Genomic DNA, 14,370 nt, shown 5'->3' with positions numbered 1-14,370 from the left:
CCCTGGACCTTTACTTAGCATTCAGAAGCTTTTAAAAAGAAAATAAAGGAAAAGGAATTGGAGATTGGAGAAGAGAAGGAGGAACCCCCAACATCAAGTATTTCAAAGGAATGGGTTTTTGAAATAGAAAAGAATGACTCTGAAATTCACCATCTGGCCAACCTAAGTGATATCCCTAGTAATATAAGGGAGCCAATATAAAATAATAAATTTTTTTAAATACCTCTAATGTGGAACAGCATTCTGAAAGCATTAGAAAATGGAGGCCAAGTGCTTGCTGGCAGTATTTGCATGCCAAGAGTAGGAAAAAAGCAAATTACTTGAATCTCAGGAAAGTACTTTATTATAATGCCCTGGAGTTCTTCACACAGAAAGCATCACTTCGTCAGTGAAACAAATCATATAAAATCCACCTCAACAAAAATTAGCAATTAAAGCTGTTAATGGGATTCTGTACAACATGCCTCTATGTCAGACTAAGAAACTTCACAATTTATGTGTTTTTCTTCCCCAAAAAGGAGTTTTTCCCACCACTGACCAGTTAAGAATTACAAAAGAAACCCTGACAATAGCAGCCATTTGGTAATAAGGTCTATCTGACCAGAAAATATTTTTTGTTTGGTATTGTCCCATTTTGCTCTCACTTAGACCAAAAAGAGGCTGCATGCACAGGAAACTCAGTTTCCAAATTGGAAAATGTTGCAAATACCAATAAGGAATGAACATGCTCTGGAGCAACTGCTCAGCCCAGGCAGGAAGAGGGGTAAACCAGATGGTCTTTTCCATCCCAGATTTTGAAGATCTACAACAGAACCTGGATGACTAGGAGAAATTCAGATGCAATTTGGAAGCTCCTCTATAAAACAGAATTCCAAACAAAGACATTCAACAAGGCAGAGAAATTTAAGATTCAATAAAAATGAATTCTGGGTTAGAGTAGAAAGCAATCCAGTTTGAGAATGGGTGGAGAAATAAAGGTTGTTCCCAAATCATAGCATTTTCAAGGGGCAAGTGTGTTAGAGAGCTGCCAGTCAAGGGGTCATAAATTCAAATGCATGCTCACCAGGTTAGAGATCAAAAATGAAGTTAGGTAGAAATAATGGGACAAGGTTAACTGACAACTGCATAATCTATCTAAAAACATTCAAATTAAAAAGAAAATTGAATTATGTATGCTGGCCAAATAAAACACCTCTTCAAGCCAGTTCAGCCGAGGAGCTTCCTGTGTCTCTGATAATCTAACTTTTCCTAGTTCTACCCTAAGGTAAGCTCTACCCATAAGGAAAGAGTCACATCATTTGATGATGAGCACCAAAATGGTAGGATTACATTATACACTGAGACGATACTAAACAGAAAAAAATAAATGATATTAAAGCAAAAGTCCTCTGCATGTCTTTGGTTCAGGTATACTAAGTTCACATGGAGAACAAATTACCATCTAGTTAAACACAAAGAGAACTGGGGAAGATGTATGTAGAGAAAGGTTGTAAAATCAAAACAAAACAGAAAAAAAAGTTAAGTAGTCAGAGTCAGATAGTTACACCTGTAGTTAAATTTGTCACAATGGCCCTGGATTAGATTTGGCAGATGGAGTTCCTGTCTTCCATTTTCCAGGCAGAAAAAGCGGGGGGGTACTTAGAGCCCTGACAGCTTGGTTTTTAAATACAATTTTTTTAAAGTTACATGTTCAAGTTTCCTTCTAGATACTTCTCAAGAGCAATAGAAGAAAAATCCTTTCCATTCCTGATACTGGTTAATGTATGTTTTTGTTTTTGTTTTTGTTTTTTAATAGTGTTAAGTTTAGGATTTTTTTTAAAGTGAAATTCCAGGAAAAAGATCTCATTGATATGTTAAGTGAAGTCTTCCCAGGAAATCTATGAAGTGGGGAGAAGGATGAAGACACTTTCCCTCGGGATAGCTTGAAGCAGGCTAGACAAGAACTGGAAATGTTCATTCAGGGAGCCCCCTCCTGCCAGCCACGGGGACCCTTCGTCCCTGGTTTCTACGCATCTAAGAAAACACAAATATACACACTCCTCAGAAGGAGTCTGCTCACAGGGCTGGCATTTCTGAAATAAATCTCTCCATAGGTGCTGGGCTAAACCCTCAATATGAGGAAATGATCTTGGAGTTTTATAGCGGCATATGCATGATTCTCCCCCTCCCCCATAAAACACCCAACACGAACAACCACATCAAATTATTGCTTTTCAGAGGCCAATTCAAAAACGCCCTACTTTATCACAGAAAGAATATTCCTTGTATATGTGAGTGCTTCCATTATGTCTTATTTGAAGGAGGAAAATGAAATAAAAATCCTATCTGAGATATTTATAGATCTCATAAAACCTGATTCACTCTCATAAGCTGCTGTAAGCTCAGTCATCAGGTAAGGCAGAAATGGCAGGTGTAGTAACCAGCACTGTATTATGTTATATATGCCTAATTCTGGCTCTTAAAAAAAAATAACCACATGCTGGAAAAACTTAAGAGAAGTAAGTCATAAGACTGGAAAGAAGGAAAGGGGAATGGGTTGGAAATGTGTATGAGCAGGCCAGCCAAATTCCAACATGTCACATAGGCCCAGTTTCAGAGGACAATGGGTATTGCTAGGCTTTCCCCAGTTCTAAGTACAAGTGACTTCATAAGAGCTTCCTCTTTAGGATGAATAAAGGATACCATGCCCAATGCCCAGACCTCTCTCTTGCCCTGTCTTCCATCAGTCATCTTCTTAGACACTCCAGGATCCCTGGTGTCACAGATCAGTAATACCATTTATAAAAAGAGCATTGTGCCGCTTTGCACTGCTATTGAAGAAAGGCAAGATAGCTGAAAATGGAGAAGGAACAAGCATTTGTTAAGTGGATGCTAAATGCCAAACGTTGGGCCAGAGATCTAACATGCCTGCCCTTATGTCGGCATTATTAACTCAATTCCACAAATGATAAAATGAGGCTAGAGACACTGACTGTCTCAAGGTTTTAGCTCTCCCTTATTCCAAAACCTCCATGTAATTTGACTACCACCAAACACTGTGACCTGAAGGAGATACAGCATAGTCCAGTCTTTTCACAGATGAGAGAACCAAGCCCTAGGAAGAAGACAGACCAGAGGATTGTTCAAATCTATACAGGTCCATAGTTGCCAGGCGATGACCTTTAGCTTCTGCCCTTGTGTCTCCTATCTCACCAACCATCAGTAAAAATATTAAAAATTCAGAGTGTTGAACAGACTGCCTGGGTTTGGATCCTGGCTCAACCACTTTCAAGCTGTGTGAGACTTTCAAGCCATTTAATACTTCTCCAACCTCAATGTCTCCATCTGTAAAATTGAGATATGTGGAATCTGTATCTCACAGGGTTGGGAGGATTAAATGAAATGCTGCATATGAGGTGTTCAAATGAGATCATCTTCAGGGAGTATTTGATATATGTTAGATATTATTATAATGCTTATTACAAAGACAGGAAGAGTCACCAAGTGGAAAGAGGGAAGAGGAAAGTGTGTTCCACCACTAGTTTTGCAACTCATTTGCTTTGCAGCTATGAGAAGACAACTTGCTTAATCTTCCCCTGCTTCAATTTTCTCACCTCCGAATGGGAAATTCTGTAATAGCTGCCTGGTCCTTAGTTACAGAAAGAATGTGCTAATGACAAGAGACCATGAGCAAAACACCCTGAGCCCTTCTGAACAAATGCTTAATAGAGATGCTTGTTAGACTCTCCCAAGCAAATAGGAAAATTCCCATCACGGAGGAAATGATCTCTTGGTCCAAACTAAAAAAAAAGCAAGAACCCTCAAGTAGAGAGGCAAATGCACAGGTAAGGGCTGAACAATCTTAGAACATAGAAGCGAAGCCAGCGACTCACTTTGCCATTTAGCGCCATATCGGGTGGCTCACAGGAGAGTCAGCTCTACCTAGGGCCTCCTCACAGCAGACACCTTCTCCCACCATAGGCAGGAACTGTGCTCCATTAACAGGGTCTACAGTGGCCATCTGAACAAACACCAAAAGCACAAAAGGTATGTGGTGGGGGGAATCTATTTCCACTCCTTTGTACGCTGACAAATTTGCCGCCTCTCCAAAAATAAGAGCCAGCACTAGGACCACTCCATTGAATTCCTGCTAACTGAGCTCCGGAAGGTGAGCCTGCGAGCAGGGTCAGGAGCACACAGGCACTCCCTTGCACAGCAATTGCTCCACAGCTAATTGCCGTTTTCACAGCTGGGTTGAGCTTTCCAAAAGGCATCCTTCAACCCTAAGCTCTGAGCTCCTCTCATGATGTTCTTTCTTGCCAACCATACCCCCATCAAAGACAGTTTATAGATAAAAGGATGTAGCTACAGTACATACATTTTTGCAAACATCACAGTGTGATATAGAGGCATTTCTAAGGCTTCTTTGTGAAGATCACCACATGCCACGGTCATTACCACAAGACCTAAGCCTTCTACGGACAAGGAGGCAGCCTCCTTGCCTGAATGTCCTCAGTGGCAATTCTTCCACAGTTTATTTTCACTTCGCTTACTAGAAACATGGGTCCTTTGAAACCCTTTATAAACAGAGTCTACTTCCAAACAGTGAGGTCAGTAAGAAATATGGAGAGCTGCTACTTAATGCCTATCTGGCATCATCCAACAGATGTTCATGCATGCATCCATCCCTTTAAAACCACAGAGCAGGCTGAGGTAAGTGGAAACTCATGGTCGAGGGCCTGCCGAGAATGAATCATTTGAAGCACGGCATGGCTGCAGTTGAATGCCCAACACCACAAAGGTACCAGAAATGGAATTTGACCAGGTTAAGCAAACCTCTAGTGGGTCACAGGAATGTGGGCCAAATGGGACTGCATTTGACACTTTAAGGCGAGGGAAAGCAAAACAAGAAGGATGAAACAACGCTTGGGCTGTCGCTATTAACCAATGAGCTGGACGAAGTGCATCCACCAGCACCGTCCTGCTTTATTCTAAATCTCTGTTACACTTAGACTCCAACTTACACTGGAAAGCAGATATTTCCATATAAGCAGCAGGCACTTGCAACTCTGATATATCTGATATTAACTCTCCATAGCTTAATGGCTCAAAGCCTTGGCTGAATATTGAAATCACCTAGAAGCTTTAAAAAACACTGATGCCTGGATTCCACCTAAAGGGATACTTATTTGATTGGTCTAGGGTACAGCCATGGGAATCATTGCTGCAGACATAGTCAAAACTCACCATCATATCATAATCCCTACCTATCTATTGAATGCCTACTGTGTACAAGGCTCTCTATGAGACTGAAAGGTTACATATTTAAAGTTGATTATCAAAATTATAACCAAGGCATTGATTTTGCTCTAAACCAAATAACCTAACTGGAAAAACAAGTCAACAGAAAAGAAAAAGAAAGAAAGGAAGAAAGGAAAGCTGTACTATAAGACAAAACTAAAAAGCATCATGAAAAATTAAAAAGTCTACACAAGAGTGTGGAAATAGTAGCAATTACTATCAGCCAAGAGAAGGGAAAGGCATTTCCTGGAAGATGTGGCAACCATCTGAAAGTTAAAAGATGGGTAGAATTTGGACAAACAGGATCAGAGGAGAAGAGGGAAGAAGAAGGAAAGGCTGAAGAAAATGACAGAAATAAAGACAGAAGCAGGAAAAGCACAGTGATCCAATTTAGATGGCATTTACTGCACATAAAAGAGGGAACTGTGACTATTACCCAGGCGGAGTGTTGGAACATCTTAGAACGTCCTGACTCTTAGAACTTTGGTCTCATTCTATGTGCAACAGGGAGACATCAACAGCTTGAAAACACAGTGATGGAGGTAGAAGGTCAGTCCAGGGGAGGTGTCAGGGGCTGCCCTGGGGAATGGCAGAGGGAGCCAGAAGTTGAAGGCCATGGTGAAGTACTGCATGGGCCAAATCAGTGGGATTTTCTACCTGACTGGGTGCAAGAGAAAAGAGGAGCCAAAGACGACTAGAGCTTCAAACCTAGATCACAAGAAGAAAGGTCATCTCGATAAAAGAAACTGGGCAGCCAGAAAAGAGGAAAGAAGTTGTTGAGTTCAAGCTTTGGGACATATTTAGCCAAGGTGACCATGGGACAACCCCAAAGCCTTTATTGTCAGTCCCACGTTTTTAATACAAAATGGGGCCTGAAATTCTGGCAAACATCTGGATTTGGAGATGCAGGATACACCTTTGAGGATATAAAGACATCTCCATTTGGAGAGGAAACTGCAACTTCTAAGATCATAGAGGTGAAACAGACAGTGAAATGAGTTCCCACAGAGAATTCTCTCCATGATAACTCCCCAAGATTGGGTAAAGAAGGACAAAAATCACCAGGCAAAGGGGTGAAGAGCACCCTACATTTCCCTTCTCAGAGGCACACTGGACTTAGGCCCACTTCATCCACCAGCACCAAAAGGACATTTTGAAAAGCTCACAGAAGTTAACTTTCTTCCCAACTGCTTATCTCAATATGTAGCTTTTTTTTAATTTAAATTTGTAAAATATTACAACCTTACTGCCCATACAACCTGCTCCAGAAATTTTTTTAAATTTCAAAATATTTTTTTCCTGAATTGGCACATGATTGCTGTTACACTTTGATGCAGTCCCTTGGTTGGCAAGGTGTCAGAGACAAAGCCATTTCACATTTAATGCTTTCTAACATAGAACCCCAGTTCTATGATCCATCTCAACCCCCTACTGTATATGTCATGCACCCTCCTTACTCCCACTCCACTTGTTATCATTTAAGTGACAGACCTTATCGAAATAAAACTAGAGTTGTAATTGGGGGCTTTTGTTTTTTTCAGGATAGTGTACATTTTCCAGGTTACCACAAATTATTATACAAGTTGAAAAGGGATTAAATCATACTCATAAACCTTCACCAAGATATTCAATAGCTTGGTTTAAGTCTTGGACAATTCCAAAATCCCATGTACTAGGAGTGTTTTAAGTAAAAAAAAAAAGGGGGGGGGGAGGGTTCTTGTTCCCTTTAAGGGGAAGGAGGGAAAGAGAGAGGAGGTAAGAATGAGAAATGAAAAAGTATACTCAGTGTAACAAAAAGCAAGTAAACTGATGTGGGCATCCAAAAGAGTCCTGAGCCCTGGAAAAACCATCAGTGTTAACAACAGCTATATGACCTTGGAGGTTTCAGTGTTTCATCTGCTTTAACAACCGCTTGGTCCAACACCAGCGTTTTAGAACTGAAGAAACCAAGACCCTTTTCAGGATTTGAAATTCCAAGATTCTATGTTCCTAAGTTTAGTACAAGGCCTGAGGCCTGACTTTCAATATGACCCTCAGGAAATGTCAATAAACCCATATTCAGAAATAGATATCACATGTGGCTCTACATTAATTATTTTAATTATCTCTAATCATTTCCGAATGACACAGACATGGATGCTGCTTCCTGGCCATTATGGACATGTGTATTCACACTGTATATTCATCTGCCCCAAAAGGGCCACCAGCCCCAACATGCCATTGGCTAAAAGAGCAAAGAGACTTAGTAAATCTCAAGCATGTTTTATAAACAAGGTTGTGGCAAAGTGGGTAAGTCCAGGCAGGCACAGATCAGTGTTCAAAAATCACAGGACTTACATTTTTTTTCTTTTTTTTTGGCAATTACACTCTGATTCTGTATCACTTAATTTTGAACATGCTTATTACTCTCCCCTACTGGAGTCAAGGGCAAAATCCGTATCTGCATCACCCAAAGAGTATTTTTGCACATAACCAGAATTAAGGAATGAAGTATTTACTGTGAAGTATTTTCCACATTTTAATATAAACAAAGGAAATCTCACAAGGTGTGACCGACCGCATCTACCAGCTCAATCAGGAATGGTATCGCTATGAAATCAGAAGTCACTTGCAGCTCAAACAGGCTGCCACTAGACCCATATTCCACGGCTGCTGCTGACCCTTGGCTCTAATATCAAGATACCACACGTGGTGGAGAGGGCTGCTGGAAGCTGCTCTAATGGAGGGAGAAATGGACACAACACACTTAGCAAGACACTTAGCAAATTCTCCATCACGCCAAAATACCAAGTGAGGAAAACAAAAAGGACTCAAGGCAGTAGAAATAATTCTCCAAATCAGCAGCTTGCGGATAAAGGCAAACAAGATCATGATCATTTTTAGGTAAACGCATGTCCTGGTAATGGCGATACTTCATTTATTTTGGGAACTCTTAAACTAAATTGAAAAAGGAGGGTTTCTCAGGTGGATGTTCCTGGGTAAGCACAAAACAGAACAGGATGCAGGAGTGTTTCTTCACTTGCCCATGTTACATGTAACATTAATGATTAGATACTGAAAATTGTTCCACCGACTTTAAACCATTAGCAGTTGTAGAGCTTCCTAATCACTGTACTTGTTAAGATTCAGCAGTTTGGGTTAAAACATTTCTACTTGTTTATGCTAAGTAAGCATTCAGATGATTCAGGAAAACAAAGGGGTTTATTTGTAGAGAGACTAACTCTCCACCCCTCACTCTTCTGGCACCACTCAGGTTAAACTGGGGAGCTGTCCTAAACTTTCAGCAAATCCCAATTCCAACATACATGCTAACTGATATACTGAGTGCAACCAGAATCACAGAGACGTTCTCTGCGTTGGCCAGTCACAGGGTCCAGAATAGGTGAGGAGAAAACACACAGACACACACACACACACACAAAAGCAACCCTTGCACACTACTACAAACTGCAGAGACGGGGCATCAGCAATTCCAGTTGGGGCTGGCCAGAGTAAACTGTATCCTTTACGCAATGGGCACAGAGTGATTAAATAATACTGCAATGCCTTCTTGTACTCAAAAAGTTAAAAACAGGAATTCTCTAAAGGGAAAAGAATCTAAAGATTTATAAGAGTGGCTACTAAAAGGCCCATTAGGACCCTCTCTAAACTCTTACCATTTAAGTGGAGAGGCAAATAGCCCCCACTGGCATTTATATTTAGAATGGGCTGGAAGGGAGGAAGAGCCCACATCTGAACACGGAAGGTCTCTGACATACCCATACATAAATCATTTCAGGGTGAGGCTGTCACAGTGCATCTTCTGCCCTGCCCTTTAACTGGATTGGACCCCAACATCCTATTCTCCTCAGGGTAGGGAGTGGGGGGTGGGAGTTTCACAGAGAACAAAGAAGTCACCACTTCTTTTATCCCCCCACGAGAGACAGATGTAGTAAAAACATCTGCAGTGTAACAGCCACTCACTTTAAAATACCAAACTGCAAACAGGTAGACCGAATGATCATGTTTGTGAGCCCCTAAATCTACACAAAGATGTAGCTATTAAAAAGAACATGGAAACGAGTCTATTAAAGAAAGGCTAAGTGTGTGATTGATTGCATTCACATGTGCTTTCATTTGTAAAGCTACATGTATTTAGTGATTGCATCCTTACATAGAAAATCTGAATAACGGGACAGTTTTCATTTTTTTTTTCATCTACCAAGTCACTGTTTCAAATAAAAAAAAAAATTCTGGTAACTGAAGAGCACACAAATAACATACAAAAAAAAAAAAAAAAGCCAGCTATTTTATCCTCTCAGTGTGGTTAGCAAGGCTCCTTTGTGTCTCCAAATTTCCCTGGGTGGTGCTGTTGCCAAGAAATTCTAATTCATGACAAGGTTTTCTGCAAATTGGGGACAGAGGCAAACCTGCAGATGCAGGGACCCTATAGTTTGCTTTGTCTTTCTGGCTGAGACAGCACCTGGCTGCTCAGGCCTGTAGAAGGCAGTGCAAAGGCAAGATCACCATAAAGAGGAAGAAGCAGTGTAGCTCACAGAACAAATCCCATCCCTTGTATCATGAGGCTGTTCTTGGAAGGCAACCATTTTTGTAGGTTGTCCCCTAGAGATGCCTCATATCAAAGGCCCTTGTAAAAAGCGTTCCAGGGTGCCTGAAACAAAGATGAAATTGCAGTGTTATGGGGACACTTTAGTTGGTACAGTAGCCAAGTATGCCATTAGTTTAAAACAATGGGGGAGTGGGGGAGGAGGGAGGAATGTTCTATGATTTATTTATTTGTTTCCAGTAGCAGTGGAAAATTTTCTCTGAGCAAAAAGGAGGCCTGAAACTGACCCCATCTGCCAATTATGAATCAGCATTAACAACAAGCATAATTCCATAAGAGTTTTCAAGTAAACATACCATGCTCCTCAATGGCATGAAGCAAAGCTAAATGCAAATAAGACTTAGAACTTCATTACTTGACCTCCACCCGTGAAACAGCAGGCTAGGTATACAAAATCTATCCAAATTCTTTGTAGCTTCTTGGAGAAAAATAACCAAGAGTATCATATCAAACCCTTTTTATTTTCCAAGTCAGGAAGGGGCCCAGAAAAATCATGATTTCTAGAACTGGCAACAAAACTCATGAATGTGTTTCCCTTTATCCGTCATCAAGTGGTACCCTATAAGCTACTCCGGCTTCTGTCCTACCTTTGACTTTTTTCTACTTATGCTCAGACAGCTCTTGGAAAATTTCCTGCAAGTTTCCAAAGAACTTAAGGCTGGTAGCCTTAAGAGTTGTGCGTCAGCTGAATTCCATAAAATAATAGACCACATAAGCACAGTGTAATTTACAGTTACATGACAGGCCGAGATGATGTTACTTTGGCCAAGTGCTTAAGTATGCAGTCAGAGCCCAGGAATGGAGAGCTGTTAATGTAGGATGTCCATCTGGATTTTAAAATTACATCGGCAATGCTTTTCAGAGTTGGAGCTGTATGTTGCTAAAGACATCATTGCCCAATGTCAAAATGGCACCCCTCCCCCCCGTGACAGGAGGACCCTCCCAAGATCACTGACTATTAAGGAGGACAGTTACCCCAGACTACAGTTTAAAATAAAATCCCCAAAGAGTCCATCCTTAATTTTCAAATGCACAGATGTTCTTGGGTTTATCATCCAAGCTATCCTTTCTCTACAAACCAAATCAGATTATTGGAATCTCTGTATTTTGCTCCTCAAGGCCAGGTACACTGTTCACTTTCAGAGAACATCTAATAATTGCTCCTCATCTGACCTCTAAAATCTGATTACCCCAGAGCATCAGGAAACTTCCTCCTGCCTGGGGTTCTTTGTGGCAATCTTCTTAAGCCATTTTGAGCAAAGGAGTCTCAAAATTTCACCATCTGATGGTTGATCTGGCCCCAACAGTTGTCTATAACCATCCCCCCTCCTTACACTCAGAAGCAGCAATGGGGGGTGGGGGGGCCGGGGAGGGTCAGGAGCGGGAGGAAGGAAGAGATGGAGGTTGGAGGTTTTGTCATCAGCATGAACTTAAGAGTCACAGTCACCTTTTGCGAGCAGTTGTGACTACGGAGCCCGGAGCAGAAAGCTCCTTGGAGTGATATCTTATTTAGGAGTGCTTCCCCACAAGTTATGTTTCGGTATGGACTGTGAGCACACCTCTCAAATAACTTGGCAAAGGGTTTTAAGGTAAGAGTAGTTGCCAGTTGGAGAGGGTTAAGGCAAGAAGTAAGGAGGGAGGTGTGTGTGGGGGGAGAGGGGGTTAGATTCCTTGGCCTGCAGATAGAAACTAAGATAGAGGTTCCTTGAGGGAGGCAAGTAGAGAGGGGGAAGGAGAGGAGGGGGAAGGAAAAGCACAGAAGGCTTCACTTTGGAGGAAACAATAGATCTAATACATCCCCTAATTACCAAACCAGTGATGTTTCTTTACAGATCCAGACTCTCTCCTGGATGGTCTAACCAGATCTAGAAAAGCAGGTTTCCTCTGGAGAGGCCTTCCCTAAAAGCAGGCTTTACTACTGTGAAAACTTGAACCAAAACAAAGTTGTGTGATTCATCAGGAGGGAACGCTGCAACAAATAAAGCCAACTTTCTTCCCTCCAACACTGCTTAACAGTTAGTCACAAACAAGGGCTGCCTTGGGCAGGCTGACTAAATCAACAGATTCCCTACCCTAACCTGTCTAGACAGTTGTTAATACGCAACCGGTTTGACACCAATGGGCTGACAATGTGAAATGAAAGCTATTTCGGAGAATGAAATGCTGGCCACATTTTGACTCCATTAGCACGTGTGAAATAAAAGGAGGAAAAGATCTAGGGAGACCCTTCACGAGACAGTCTCATCAGGGATGGGGGAAAGGATGCACCGAAGGAAGAAATGCCTTCCGCTAAAACCGCGTGAACTATGTGTGCACTCAGAGACAAAGTGGAGGGTCTGTGCCAGCATCCCTGGGCAGCAGCCGATGGTGGACACACAGACAGCAGAGGCCACAGCACCTGGAGGACAGCTCGCCGCCTCTGATCAGGGCAGAACAGCAACTAGTAACAAAGGTACAGTCAGAGGCTCAGCTTTGCCACTCTGCTCCCTCTGCCCAACGCCAAACCTCACTCGCTAGAGCAGCAACTGTTACATCCCAGCCTCAAGCTGGCAAATCCCGCTTTGGATCCCGGCAGAAGAAATTCAGCCGTTCATTAGCCTTAACAAGCTGCTGTCACTGAACGAAGTTACATGAGCAGCCACACACCAAGCCTCTCGCAGTCCTCCCCAAGGGCAGGCTGGTTTCTTCAAGATGGACTGTGCGAGTTCACACTTCCGATGTGCAAATCCAGACTGTCTTCTTGGACGTTCCATGCTGCACACTGGAGCATTTTTAAAGAATACCCATAGCCCCCCCCCCGCCCCCCACCCACCATCTTTCCTGCAGGGTGTCCCTTCGGCAGCTCCTAATCCTCGCTGAGAAAACGACTGGTTTCCGCAGCAGATCTAGCACTTTCCACTGACCAGCACTTTCTTTATTCCACTTCACAAAGCCCAGTGAACTTGTCACCAGACCCACTTTGCCCTCAGTGGGACGCCTAGCCAACTTGGCATCAGTGCCCTTCAGCATCATAGGAGTTTCTTAACTAGTCCTCTAAGACAAAGTCAGAGGCGTGGAAGCGCACACCACCCTTTGTCAGAGGCAGTGCCTTCTAACCAGGGAGGGACCCCAAACAGAAAAAAAAAGAAAAGAAAAACAAGGACACATACAGAGAGGCATTGCACTGGGGGAAATCCACAATGCATGGTCAGCCCCGAGACAGATGCATCTTCCCGTCCTCCTCCTAGACATCCTTGAGTATCTTTTGTCACGGGGCTCCTCTCCCTTCTGCCCACCTTGTCGTCTCAAAAATCAAGTTTCTATCTTTTATTGACACTCGCTGATTACTGGGGAAACACTCTGCTAGGCTCCTACCTCCTGACCCCCCATCTGACGGTCGCCAAGCACCAGTTGAAAAGAACTGGAGCTGATTTAAGGTACCAGTAGGTAGAACTGGAGCCTGTAGGGACGCAGTACCCTGTCATCAGTGGCTCATAAAGCCCCAGACCACCTTCCCACCCGGGTCCTCCGAACCCCAGAAGTTACGCAGGTCTGTGCTGGGGACAGTGAGCCCGACAACGTGTGCGCAAGGATGTGTGTTGGTGACTGAAACGCAGGCAGCTCACACCGGCTGCTCAGCTCAGCACACTAAGGGGTTAGAGGGTGGGTGGAGAGGTAAGCGCAGATGACTGTTTCCGAAAACATTTTAAACAACAAACAGCCAAAAAAAAAAAAAAAAAAAAGCGGGGGGGGGGGAAGAGAGAGAGAAAAGAATAATAAAACAAACAAACAAAACAAAAAACAAAACAAAAATTTTTTTCAACCCCCGAGCCCACACCAACGCAGCCCCTGCGTCTCCGCCGCCACCACACGATTTACACAAGTAATTTAAATCATTCACCTGCTGCCAGGTCTCCTCCAGGGATGGCAAAGCTGAGAAGTAGCCGGTGTCGTGGACAAGTTGTAGCTCCTGGAATATACTATAACTAGCCAACACGTCCATGCTGCTGCTGCCGGGCAAAACGGGAGGAGAAACCCTCCCCCGAACACAGTTGGGTCTGTTTGTTTGTCAGTCTGTCTGGCTCACCCCCCAAGAAGGCAGACATCCAGTGGCCCTTTTGTTTTGTTTTGTTTCAGTCAACTAAAAAGGAAAAAAAAAAAAAAATCAATGCAGGAGAGAGGAAGAGAGGAGGTGAGAGAGGAGAGAGTGAGTGGGGTGGATGGAGAGAGGCATCCAGCGTGTACAAGTGCAGACGGCTGCCAGGAAAAGGGGACTTCTCCACGGGAGTAACAATTCCCTTCCAGGGCTCTAATCACTCCAGCTCGTGGATCAGGAAGGGGGATGCAAACTCACTGACACGAAGCTGCCATCTATTTCTGCAGCGCTGTTCGCTCCTAATGCAATCTTTGCTCTTTATTTTGGGAGGTTGCATTTTTTTTTTCTCGCGATCGCTTCTCTCTCCCCCCCCTTCCCTTCCCTCCCCACCCCCCACCCCATCCTTGCT

The 14,370-nt window shown here is 43.0% G+C and overlaps 1 protein-coding gene across 6 annotated transcripts in view; it reads right to left on the bottom strand.

The window, feature by feature from the left end:
• KLF7 (KLF transcription factor 7) overlaps positions 1 to 14,370 on the bottom strand; it is a 91,551-nt gene that overhangs the window by 75,601 nt on the left and 1,580 nt on the right. For 3 of the 6 annotated variants that reach the window (XR_012024886.1, XM_072812879.1, XM_072812880.1), the window contains exon 1: positions 13,767 to 14,347. Coding sequence is in view for 5 of the 6 variants with exons in the window: in XM_072812879.1 (XP_072668980.1) it covers positions 13,767 to 13,868 (102 nt within the window). In the remaining variant the exon portion in view is untranslated. Of the gene's footprint in view, positions 1 to 13,766; positions 14,348 to 14,370 lie in introns of those variants that run through there. The other 3 variants (XM_072812877.1, XM_072812878.1, XM_072812876.1) reach the window with 3 other exon arrangements.

Source organism: Canis lupus, chromosome 36 (genome assembly GCF_048164855.1).
Source record: "Canis lupus baileyi chromosome 36, mCanLup2.hap1, whole genome shotgun sequence".
Classification (NCBI taxonomy): Eukaryota; Metazoa; Chordata; class Mammalia; order Carnivora; family Canidae; genus Canis; species Canis lupus.
Note: the sequence above shows the minus strand (reverse complement) of the source record. Positions and strands in the feature narration are given on the sequence as shown.